General features: G+C 43.1%; 1 protein-coding gene across 15 annotated transcripts in view; it reads right to left on the minus strand.

The window, feature by feature from the left end:
- The window catches only part of RHBDD1 (rhomboid domain containing 1), a 103,653-nt gene that overhangs the window by 49,805 nt on the left and 40,785 nt on the right, over positions 1–13,063 (minus strand). For 7 of the 15 annotated variants that reach the window (XM_075068523.1, XM_075068520.1, XM_075068522.1 and 4 more), the window contains one exon: positions 7,021–7,140. The exons of the other annotated variants lie outside the window; for them this stretch is intronic. In XM_075068523.1, the coding sequence (XP_074924624.1) occupies positions 7,021–7,140 (120 nt within the window). The remainder of the gene's footprint in view (positions 1–7,020; positions 7,141–13,063) is intronic. 15 annotated transcript variants of the gene reach the window in all.

The raw sequence follows: 13,063 nt of genomic DNA on the forward strand, positions 1-13,063 counted from the left end.
ACCCCTTGTGCCAGCATTTTTCTTAACCATCTTGGGAAGGCACAGAAAACTAGCTGGGTGCTTCTTACTGTACTTCTGGGGGGAAGCAAACAGCTGCAATTGCTCTCCAAGAAAAGTTGTTCAAGTCACTGGTGTAGCAAAGAGCCATTACTTTCCTCTGCAGCAGGAAAACAGCAGGATGACAAGTCATGCCTATTCCCCTACTGGAAAGGCAGCCCTGGGGGAATTCTGTGCCACTGAACATGCGCAGAATTCATATGACCTGCAGACTTTTTATCTCCTCAGAAAATATATTCTGCCGGCAAGGCACTGCAGTTACACCTTTCACCCACCAGGGGCTGCTGCAGTGCCAGAATAAAGGTAGCTGGCTCATCACTCATCGGCCGTAGAAGTCAGCAGCCAATAGGGAGAAAGCGCAGCGCCCTGCCTGCAGGGCTAGGACGGTGGGGAGGCACTGGATATGGGGAGAGGGACAGACAGAATGGGCCACATAGGGGTTTTGGGGGGGGTCACATAGACTGGGGTTCAGAAGGGCTAGTGGCAGGGGGAACAGACTGGAATGGGAGCTGAATGGGAGTGGGGATGCAGGGACACATGGGGATGGGGGAGTGAAGGGCGACACGGAGGCAGGAGAAGCAGGGACACATGAGGATGGGGATCAGGACCACATGGGGAAGGAAGAGGAGAGGTGGCTGAGTGTGGGTGCAGGGACACATGGGAATGGGGGAGAAGAAGTGTAGGGACATATTGGGACGAGACAGATGTGCCTGACTGATAGGGAGAGGCTAGGGGTCAGCCAGGGTCTGCATGGGGGAGATTCCTTCCCCTCAACCCAAAACACATCTGTTCCATATTTCTCCCACCCACACCCAACAACCCTCCAGGTTCACTCCCAGGTGCCTTCCCAGCAATTACTTCCTTCTCCCTCAGCTCCTCCATTACCCCTGGTTCCCCCAAGCCTTTGCATTGCTTCTTAAGGGTCCAGAAAATATGTTTCCACTTTGTAGTTTAAATGAATTATTACTCAAAGTTCTGTATTCATATGCCTAGTAAGGAATCTGTCAAAAAACATTTTCTGGATCTTTTTTGATGCCTGTATTGTTACAGACACAACTTGTTGATAGGTACTTGAAAGAAATTACCAAAATAATTGAAACTGGTATGATTATATTGTGTTATTTTGACAAATGAATTTTGCAGAATTTTTAATTTTTTGGCACAGAATCCCCCCAGGAATATTGCTTATGGGAAAAGTAATATTTGTCCTCTAACATACATTAAGTAACTACTTTTATCTGTAGCTAATCCAGAATATCAAAATTAGATATCAGATTACTATGGTCCTTTAGTTCATTTTCCAGAAACAGAATTATTCATGTATTCACACTTCATGGCATGGAATTAAAACTTTTATCAACTGATGTGGTTGTTTTTTCAGACAAATCTATCTGTCATAATTTCCATCAAGATCATTAAAAAATTAAGCAGTTGTGTAAGTAAATGTCTGTAAAAAGACAAGTTCACTGAAGAGTCTCACAAAATCTGAATGTGTGACTATTCAGCAATCATACTAGGTGAAGCAAAGCACAATCACAAGTTGCTACATGTGAAATGTTTCTGGTATGAGTAAAAATATAAACTAGTCTTGCAGGCATAAAGATAAGAAGGGCAAAATTTTATGAATACTCCAGCAGGGGAATGTGCCAGAGCACAAAAAGGTTAATTATTCATTAGGAAGCAGAAGGAAGGCGCTGACCTATCATCATCAAGTGGCATCCTCCTTTTGTTCAAAGATCAATATGACATTCACCCAATCCTTTTCTTCTCGAGTCTTTTACTTGGGCTCAGTACCCCCAAGGCCTGTGTAGCATATGCACACAAACTCAAAGCTGCTGACAAGAAAGGACAAATTCACAGAAGTGCATTCAGACTACCTGCAATCTGAGGCACTCAATATCTTCTGCAAGTAAAAACTGCTTGCACTAGAACTGTTCTGATTATAAACATTTTTTCCAGACTGCCTCAAATATAGTACTTAAAACAACAGTCTGGCTCTGGAAAGTATACTTGGTGTTCTAAAAGGGCCAATTTCATAAAACTGAAAACAATTATTAGGAGAAAGAATTTAAACAAAAAAGAATGAGTGGTAACAGGACACCATTTTACTAGATGCCCAGAATGCCATAATTCCACAAATGAGAAAAAGGGTCACAGCAGGGAACTTTTCAATAAGTGTTGGAACACTGGGAAAGTTCCAGAGCTTGGAAGAAAGCTAGTGCTTTGCCTGTATTTACAGGGATAAAAAGGACAACAGAGCTAATTATAGGCCTGATCAGCGTGACATGAACTCTGAGGAAAACAATGGAATGGCTGATATGAGACTCAATTAATAAAGAATTAAAGGAGCATGATATTATTAATGCCAGTCAGCATGGGTTTATGGAAAACACATCTTGTCAAACTGATTTTATATCAGGTAATGTTGATATTTAGATTTCTGTAAGGCATTAAAGTTGGTGCTGCATGACATTTTGATTAAGATACCAGAACAATAAAAAATCAGCATGGCACATGCTAAAATAGATTAAAGGTTGGCTAATTGATAGGTCTCAAAATGTAATTTTAACAGGGAATCATCGGGTGGCTGTGTTCTTGTGAGTCCTGCAAGGATCAGATCTCAGACCTATGGTTTCTAACATTTGTATCCGTGACCTGGGAGAAAACAAAATCATCACTGACAAAAGTTTGTAGGTGACACAAAAATTGAGGGAGTAGTAAACAAAAAAGAGGACAGGTCACTGATACAGAGTGATCTGAATCGCGTGGTAAACTGGGCGTGAACTAATCATATTTTTAATAGACCAAGAATAAGGTCATACATCTATGAACAATGAATAAGGCTACAGTTTAATCATGGGTATTTTTAATAAAAGTCATGGGCAGATCAAGGGCAAGAAACAAAAAACCACGGCCCAAGACCCGTCCATGACTTATACCATATATACCCCGATTGACTCTTGGGGCATGGGAGGGGTGTTGCCGGGGGGGAAAAGAGGTGAGCCCCTGGCACCAGCCGTGGGCGGGGGACAGGAGGAAGAGCCCCGTGCTGTGGGAGGAGGGAGTTCCAGGGGGCCAGCTGCTGCTCTGGCCACCCCAGGATCACTGCCAGGAGCCACTGAACTCCAGTGGCTCCAGCTGCCCCCTGGACTGCTGCTCAGGCAGTCCCCAGGGCTAGCTGCACTGTCCGCTGCTTGGATGATCCCCAGGACCAGCTGCTTGGGGCCACTAGCCACTCTAGCAGCAGCTGGTCTGTTTGGCTGTGGGGTCGCCTGAGCAGCTGGCTGCAGAGCTGCTCCAGCAGCAGCCACCGTGGCTGTCCCCAGGGCCAGCTGCTTGGGTACCCCTGGGGTCAGCCACACTGGCTGCTGCAGAAGTCACGGAGGTGGCAGAAAGTCACGGAATCCACGATTTCTGCCATCTCTGTGACAAACACGGAGCCCTAACAATTAATGACAGGTTTCAGAGGGGTAGCCATGTTAGTCTGTATCAGTAAAAATAACGAGGAGTCCTTGTGGCACCTTAGAGAGACTAACAAATGTATTTGGACATAAGCTTTTGTGGGCTATAACCCACTTCATCAGATGCATGGAGCGGAAAATACAGTAGGCAGGTATAAATACACAGCACATGAAAAGATGGGAGTTGCCTTACCAAATGGGGGGTCAGTGCTAATGAGGCCAATTCAATCATGGTGGGTGTGGCCCATTCCCAACAGTTGACAAGAAGGGGTGAGTATCACCAAAGGGAAAATTATTTTTTGCAGTGACCCAGCCACTCCCAGTCTTTATTCAGGCCTAATTTGATGGTGTCACATTTGCAAATTAATTCCAGTTCTGGAGTTTCTCAATTAAGTCTGTTTTTGATGTTTTTTTGTTGAAGAATGGCCACTTTTAAGTCTGTGTGGTATGCTGACTGTATGAAGTGGAAATCCATCAACTCGTGCAGATACAGACAGACATCATCTTCTTTTCCAAAAGTAAACAGATGGACATCATACCAAAAGAACTGAAGGTAAAAAATCCATTACAATCAACATACCACGCAGACTATGGTGAGACATTATGCCACACACTCTCAAAGAAACTGCGGAACCACTGATTAACATCCTATACAGCAAACAGGAGAAGATCAAGAATTAGCTCTCAAAACTGGAGACTCTCATAAAAAACCAACCTTCCACACAAACTTCCTTATGGCTGGACTTTACAAAAACCACACAAGCCTTTTACAACACACACTTGGCTTCTCTACAGAGGAAAAAGGACATTAAACAATCTAAACTCCTACATGCCACAGGAGGCCACCACTGTGGTACCCTTAATTCACCCAATAATACTGTTAATCTATCCAGCTATACTATTAGCCTGGCAGAAGAGTCTGTCCTATCTTGGGGCCTCTCCTTCTGCCCTACCACCCCCACGAACACGATACAGTTCTGCGGTCACCTGGAATTCTACTTTCGCGGTCTCCGACTCAAGGAATATTTCCACCACACCACTGAACAGCACACGAACCCACAGAAACCTTCCTACCAATGCTACAAGAAGAAGGATTCTGCATGGACTCCTCTTCACAGTCAAAACAGACTGGACTTCTACATAGAGTGCTACCGCTGATGTGCACAAGATGAAATTGTGGAAAAGCAGCATCACTTGTCCCATAACCTCAGCCTGCAGAACACAGCACCGTCCACAGCCTCAGAAACAACTCTGACATTATAATCAAAAAGGCTAACAAAGGAGGTGCTGTAGTCATCATGAACAGATTGGAGTATGAACGAGAGGCTGCTAGGCAACTCTCTGATTACCACATTCTACAGGCCATTATCCTTTGATCCCACAGAAGATTACCCAAAGAAACTGCACCATCTACTCAAGAAATTACCTGAACAAGCACAGGAACAAATCTGCGCACACACACTTCTAGCGCCCCAACCAAGGGTATTTTATCTGCTACCCAAGATTCATAAACCTGGGAATCCTGGATGCCCCATCAACTCAGGCATTGGCACCCTGACAGCAGGATTGTCTTGCTACGTGGACTCTCTCCTCAGGCCTTATGCTAACAGCACTCCCAGCTATCTTTGAGATACCAGTGACTTCCTGAGGAAACTACAATCCACAGGTGATCTTCCAGAAAACATCATTATAGCCACTATGGATGTAGAAGCTCTCTACACCAACATTCCACACAAAGATGGACTACAAGCTGTCAGGAATGGTATCCCCAATAATGTCATGGCAAACCTGGTGGCTGAGCTTTGTGATTTTGTCCTCATGCACAACTATTGCAGATTTGGGGACGATTTATATCTTCAAGTCAACGGCACTGCTATGAGTAACCACATGGCCCCACAGTATGCCAACATTTTTATGGCTGACTTAGAACAACGCTTCCTCAGCTCTCGTCCCCTAGTGCCCCTACTCTACCTGCACTACACTGATGACATCTTCATCATCTGGAGACATGGGAAAGCGGCCCTTGAGGAATTCCACCAGGATTTGAACAATTTCCACCACACTTTCAACCTCAGCCTGGGCCAGTCCACACAAGACATTCACTTCCTGGACATTACAGTGTAAATAAGCGGTGGTCACATAAACACCACCCTATACCTGAAACCTACTGACTGCTATATTTACCTCCATGCCTCCAGCTTTCATCCAGACCACATCACATGATCCATTGTCTACAGCCAAGCCCTAAGATACAACCACATTTGCTCCAATCTCTCAGACAGAGACAAACACCTACAGGATCTCTATGAAGCGTTCTTAAAACTACAATACCCATGTGGGGAAGTGAAGAAACAGACTGACAGAGCCAGAAGGGTACCCAGAAGTCACCTACTACAGGACAGGCCCAACGAAGAAAATAACAGAACGTCACTGGCCATCACCTACAACCCCCAACTAAAACCTCTCCAGAACATCATCAAGGATCTACAATTTATGCTGAAGGATGATCCCTCACTCTCACAGACCTTGGAAGACAGACCAGTCCTCGCTTACAGACAGCCCCCCAACCTGAAACAAATCCTCACCAGCAACTACACACCACACAACAGAAACACTAACCCAGGAACCAATCCCTGCAACAAACCCTGCTGCCAACACTGTCCACATATCTATTCAAGGGACACCATCATAGGACCTAATCACATCAGCCAGATCATCAGGGGCTCGTTCACCTGCACATCTAGCAATATGATATACGCATCATGCGCCAGCAATGCCCCTCTGCCATGTACTGGAAATCTCTACGCAAAAGAATAAATGAACACAAATCAGACATCAAGAATTCTGCACTTCAATCACCCTGAACACTCAATAACAGACTTAAAAGCGGCCATTCTTCAATAAAAAAAAAACTTCAAGAACAGACTTCAACAAGAAACTGCAGAACTGGAATTAATTTGCAAACTTGACACCATCAAATTAGGCCTGAATAAAGACTGGGAGTGGCTGGGTCACTACAAAAAATAAATTTTCCCTTTGTTGATACTCACCCCTTCTTGTCAACTGTTGAGAATGGGCCACACCCACCATTACTGAATTGGCCTTGTTAGCACTGACCCCCCATTTGGTAAGGCAACTCCCATCTTTTCATATGCTGTGTATTTATACCTACCTACTGTATTTTCCACTCCATGCATCTGATGAAGTGGATTATAGCCCGCGAAAGCTTATGCTCAAATAAATTTGTTAGTCTCTACGGTGCCACAAGGACTTCTTGTTGATTTTACTAACAATCAGTATAAGCCATATTTACAGAATGGGGAACTTTATCCACTACAGCATCACACTCCTTACTGTGAAAATTCATTCAAGTAACTTTTCTTGATTTTGCTTGTAAAAGGACTGTTTACTTCCTATACTTTGAAAATTATGAACTCGGACTGAATCACTCTCTGTCAAGATAAACGATAGCTTAGGATATCCAATGCTAAAAAATTCCTACCTCTGTCGTGAAGACTGTTTCTCAATGCCCTTTCAAACTGTTCCTCTTCAGTAAGCCCACCAGTGTACATGTCATAGTCCCCTGGAGTGTTGTATGGGTAACTTGGGTGTCTAGAATACCCTATAGAACAAGAACAAAAAAGCTAAAATAAATAAATAAAATGCTGGCATTGCATAAAATATTTGATTTTACTGTCTATCATTGCCTCAAGCAGGTTTTCCTTTTGAATTAGAAAAGTTTCAGAGGGAGAAAAATGTGATTAATAAAGAATCTGCTACAAGCATATATGCAGTAATACAAACTGTTTGCCAGTTTTGTATGTTATAAATGATAGACTATGGTGGCAGGCAAGGCCTCCAGTAATTAATATTTTAAAGAAAAATGTATTCAAATTTTTTTAATTACTTCATGGTTTAGAAAAGCACAATAATATGTTCCATTTTAATAAAAGACTTTTACTCTAAAATTAAAAGGCTGAGTTTTAATGAGCTCCTTTTAAAATTTAAATCCCAAGAACTGGAGACCATATTAATGTGACAGAGTTAAAAGATTGAACTAAACTGAATTTTCATTTACCTTTCAGGCACCTTTTTAGCTGCACTTCCTTTCACTTCTCTCCACAGTCCCCAGCCCACAATGTTTGCAACCATCAGAACTTTTCAGAATTGTTTTTGAGACCTAAAAAATCCCTGGCTCAAACTCCTGCCAGAAAACCCTGCAATTTGCACAACAATCCAGAATTTAATATCTAACTGCTGCTGTACAAGCCTACTGATAGCACTGTGCTACTTGTACAGAGCATGAGTGAAAATTAGCATGATACTCATAGCCAGATCCAGGAAACCCCCCACTGTTAGATCTTCTTTAACATCCCAGCCACCATTTGTGGTCCGTTCTTACCATCAACCACCAACCCTCACTTGAGTACTCAGAGACTAATCCAGGGGTCAGCAACCTATGGCACGCATACCAAAGGCAGTACGCGAGCTGATTTTCAGTGGCACTCTGCTGCCAGCTGGGGTTCCGTCCATGGGCCCTGCTCAGCCTGCTGCTGAGCTAGAGTCCCGGCCGCCAGCCCAGGGCTCTGCTCCTGGCCTCAGCCTGGCACTCTGCAGCCATCCCCAGCTGTGGCCCACTGGCCCCAGCCTAGGGCAGTGAGGGGTGCAAAAAGGGGCAAGAGAGGGCACAGCTCAGCACCCCCACTTTAAAAATATCCCAGTGGTGCTTGAACAATTTTTAAGTCCTGATTTGCTGCTTATACCATGCCATGTGGAACAGCACACTGCGTTTGACGTTATGCGTGCCGTCTGTTGCGATTTCCTCCTCCCCATCCCACTGTGAGTTGAGGGGTACCTTTGACAAAATGTTAGCTCCTAAGAAAGCGAAGTTAGATGTCCGTTCATTTCAGCTTTCTTGGATAGTCACATTTGGATTTATTCAAAAGAAGGACCATGCTGTTTGTGCTTTCTGTTGTGAAAGTGTTGTTTGTCGCACATCAAGTATTCGAAAATATTTTGAAATGAAGCACAAGAAAACCTTTCTTGATGAAGCAGACAAGACCAGATCGATCAAAAAGGCAGTAGCAGGATATGAGAAGAAAAGCAGTGTTTTAAATGCTTAAGTATAAGTAAAAATCAAACTACAGAAGAAAGTTACAAGATTGCACAGTGCACTGCAAAAAAATGGAAAGCTGTTTATAGATGGGGAATATAAAAAAAAAAGTTTCTCTCAGCTGTTCGGAGGTTTTGTTCAATGATTTGCCAAATAAAGATAGAATCGTATCTAGAACAAAAGAACTGCCTGTCTCTGCCAGAACAGTTAAGACACGCATAAGCGAAATGGCAGAGAACATTAACAAAAAGCAGATGACTGCATTAAAAGACTAAGCAGTGTTTAGTGTTGCAGTTGATGAGAGTGTGGATATAAACGACGTTCCACATTTGGCAGTTGTTGAAAGATACTGTGCTCCCGATGAATCCAAGAGGAACTTTGTTGCCTAAAACCCCTGCATGGCACAACCAAGGGGGAAGATATAGTGGAAAGCTTTGTAAACCATTTTGAAGAACCAGGAGTTGACATTAGAAAAATATTTTGTGTGACAACAGATGGTGCTCCTGCCATGGTTGGAAAACAGAAGGCATTTGTAAAGTTACTTAAAGTCAAATTGGCTGCCCAACAGCCAAATTTCACTGCATCATCCATCAAGAAAACCTGTATGCTAAAATTTCTAATTCAGAGCTTAATACTGTGATGAATACAGTGGTGCAAATTGTCAATTTCCTTGTTGCTCAATCTGCTTTGACTTACAGACAGTTTCAAGCACTGCTAGAAGTGATGGACGGTGCTTATAAATTTCACTTCACAGCAACATTTGGTGGCCTTTTTGTTGGAAAAAGCACAAAACTACCCTGAACTGGATAATGCTAAATGGCTGTGTAAGCTCATGTCTGTAACTGACATCACCGCTCACCTAAAAGAACTCAAACTCTGTCTCCAAGGTGCAGGAAAAACAGTTCTGGATCTTTATGAAGCCTGGAAGGCATTTGTTGTAAAACTAGCAATTTCTCGGGATATTTGAATTTCGACTTTCCATTACTTCCCACACATAAAAGAGCTATTGACACGTTGCACTGTCAGTGTTGATGAGATTGGAATGTACATGGAAGAACTGAAATCAGAGTTTTCTGACAGATTTCAAGATTTCCAGCAATATGGCCCAATACTTTCTTTTCTAATTAAACCTGAAAAGTTCAACGAAAGCGACTTGGATTTGTCTGTATTTCAGCGGATGGGTGTTGAAGATTTCGAAATGCAGCTCATTCAGTTAAAAAGCTCAGAATTGTGGGTATCAAAGTTTGGAGATCTGCAGAGTGCACTTGAAGCTACCGAGATAAATCATGAGGCCTCTATTCTGACCTGCTGGATGTCCCTGCCAGTGCAATTTTACTGTTTGAAGAAAATTGCGTTTGCAACGCTTTCAGCATTTGGATCCACATACCTGTGTGAGCAGGTATTTCTACACATGAAATCTGTCCTCTGTCCCTCTTGGAGCCGGTTAACAACTGATCACTCAGAAGCCTGTATGCAGCTTAAAAGTATCTAAATACGTGCCAGACACTGGAAATCTCAGAAAGGAAAAGCAAGGGCAAGGATCACACTAAACTGATATGATCTGCATTTTAATTTAATTTTAAATGAAGCTTCTTAAACATTTTAAAAACCTTATTTACGTTACATACAACAACAGTTTAGTTATATAATATAGACTTATAGTGAGAGACCTTCTAAAAACGTTAAAATGTATTACTGGCACGCGAAACCTTAAATTATAATGAATAAATGAAGACTTGGCACACCAGTTCTGAAAGGTAGCCACCCCAGCCTAGTTCAAGACAAAAATCTACAGTTCGTTGCCCAACTGACCATATGGAAGCAGAAAAAGAGAAAAGGAAAGGAACTAAGAGGGTGAGGGGACAAGCAACAGAGTATTTCTCCCTTCCAAAACAAATTTATAATTTTGGTGGACCCCAGAAATCCTCAAGCCGGCCATTCACCTTGATGCTCCCCAATATGAAAAATGTTTGAGTTACAGTAAGTGAACGTATGAAGATACAAAACAAAAATGGTTACTAACTTTTCATAACTGTTCTTCTTCAAGATGTATTGCTTATGGCCATTCCATGCTAGATGTGTTTGCACCACGTGCACGGTCTTCCTCAGTGGTATCCACTGAGCCGGCTCTTCTGCCCTCTGGAGTGGCACACATATGTACCAGTATAAAGGGTGCATTATAAAGGCCTCATACCCTCTCAGTTACTTCTTGCCAGTAACTCTGACAGAGCGGTAGGAGGGTGTCATGGAATGGACTAAGCAACACGTCTCAAATGAACAACAGGCAGAGTCGACGGTGCCATCGCTGGCTCGGGGGAGGAAGAGTGGCCCAGCACAGGTCTCACTGTATTAATCTCTCCCTGTTTCTCTCTGTTCTGCATCAGAGAGTATCCTCTCTAGGTGTGCTGTTTATGTTTCTTCCACCATACCGGAAATGGTAAATGGTAAGGCTTTGGAGCGGAGCCCGGAGCTAGATCGCAGAGCAGCTCCAGAGTACTGGAGCTGCAGGTTTTTGCCTGGAGCTGGAGCAGAGTCGGAGCATAGCTCCAAAGCCCTGGTAAATGGCATGAGAGGAGTGCTCCACACAGATGTTGAAGTGCATGGCACCGATTCAGAGGGGCTCGGCTCCAAGACTGTTCTGAGGCCAGCCTCCATGAGAATGGCCTTCAGCCAAAGTCCCTGTCCTTTTCAGTCTGAAGTCCCTGCCGATCTGGCACTTATTTCATGTGAGTTTCCCAAGATACTTTAAACAGTTAGAGTGCAGGTCACTAGCATAGGCTTGCTGCAAGAGGCGCATGGTTTGAAGCCCGGGGACTGGGGGCATGCTCAGTCCCTGCCACAAAGAGTCCCTTGATGACACGGACCAACTATTCCCACTACTATATACATTAACACTAACTAAGAAGTATATACACTAACTACAATAACTACACAAACCACGCACAAATTGTCCAAACCACTGGGAAAGAAGCTTGCTGCAATAAGGATTGTTCCAGCAACCATCATGAGTGGTAAGGAGGAACTGAGAGGGTGCAAGGCAAGTGGAGCCTCTTATATTGGCGCATATGCATGCGACTCAAGAGGGCACTAGAACTGGCCCACGGATACCACTGAGGGGAAAATGTCTGGCTACCCTGCATGCACACATCTAGCATGGAAAGGACATGTGCAAACACTCAAAGCAGTGAACTGCCAGGAAAAAAAACAAAAACAAAAACAAACAAACAAAAAAACTTAAAATCTTCCCCATCTTGCCTCTCAAAAACACCAAATATTGGTTGAAGACATTCTCTCAACTATTCTAATCTACCATATATACAATTTCAAAGACTACAAGTTAGCTCAGAAGCATTAAAACCCAGTGTGACACTAAGCTCCCATATTCTTCATAGAGATATTGTTATATGATATGATTGTGGCATAACTATGATGTATTTTATACAAGACAGTTCATGTGACATATCACTGAAAAGATTATGATTTACTGAGTATGATTATCCTGTTCGTATGCCTGTATCATTTTTGTATCTGAAGTTTGGAATATCATCTATGCTTCCATTACAAATGTATTTACACGTGGGGAACACCCACCAGATAGAATGCAATCAGTCTATATGGCTGGCTGGGAAGGGCCATTAGAGAAAACAACAGGACTTTGAAGATGCTAATCTCCCCTGGGGAGCCTTTCTGGGAAGCTTTCCTGAAGACCTTACAAACAGCCTCTATCTCATGGCTGCTATGACCCTACAGAGGTACGTGACCAAGTCACCTGGTCCTTGATTCCATCATAACAACACCAGTGTTTTTCCACTAACCGGGCATGGGAATCAAACTGGGAGACAAAGGGTTCCCGACATATGCTAAAGCTATTTAAGGCAGGGGAGTGACATTATCCCCGCCCAAGATGACTCCAGTAAATATCTAAGAAACAAAGACTGAAATGGGGGAGAAAGGCTGTACCTAGACTTGAGAGCTTTTTAGCCTGTGAAAGGAATACCTAGAGTTTTAAGCTGCAAGCAACTGCAGCTTGCCCTCAAGAATAATTGCAAACTACCTAAAAACAACTGTTAGGATGAGAATTTGCTACTTATGTTCAATTTCTTTAGCATACTAAGCTTAGATTGTGTTTTGTTTTATTTGCTAGGTCTACTTTGATCTCTTTGCTATCCCTTATAATCACTTAAAATCTATCTTTTGTAGTTAATAAACTTGTTTTGTTTTGTCCAAAACCAGCGTGTGGAAATCATAACCTGAGGCAGAAAGCTGTGTATATTCCTCTCTACATTGAAGGAGGGGGAAATTCCATGAGCTTATGCTGTACAGTTCTCTGTGCAGTGCAAGACAGTGTAACTTTGGGTCTACCCTCTAGAGGGGTGTGTGCACTTGAGTAACTGAGCAGTTCCTTAGGTTAGGCTTCCCATGCAAAGCTGAT

The sequence above is a fragment of the Chelonoidis abingdonii genome, chromosome 8 (assembly GCF_003597395.2).
Source record: "Chelonoidis abingdonii isolate Lonesome George chromosome 8, CheloAbing_2.0, whole genome shotgun sequence".
Lineage (NCBI taxonomy): Eukaryota > Metazoa > Chordata > Testudines > Testudinidae > Chelonoidis > Chelonoidis abingdonii.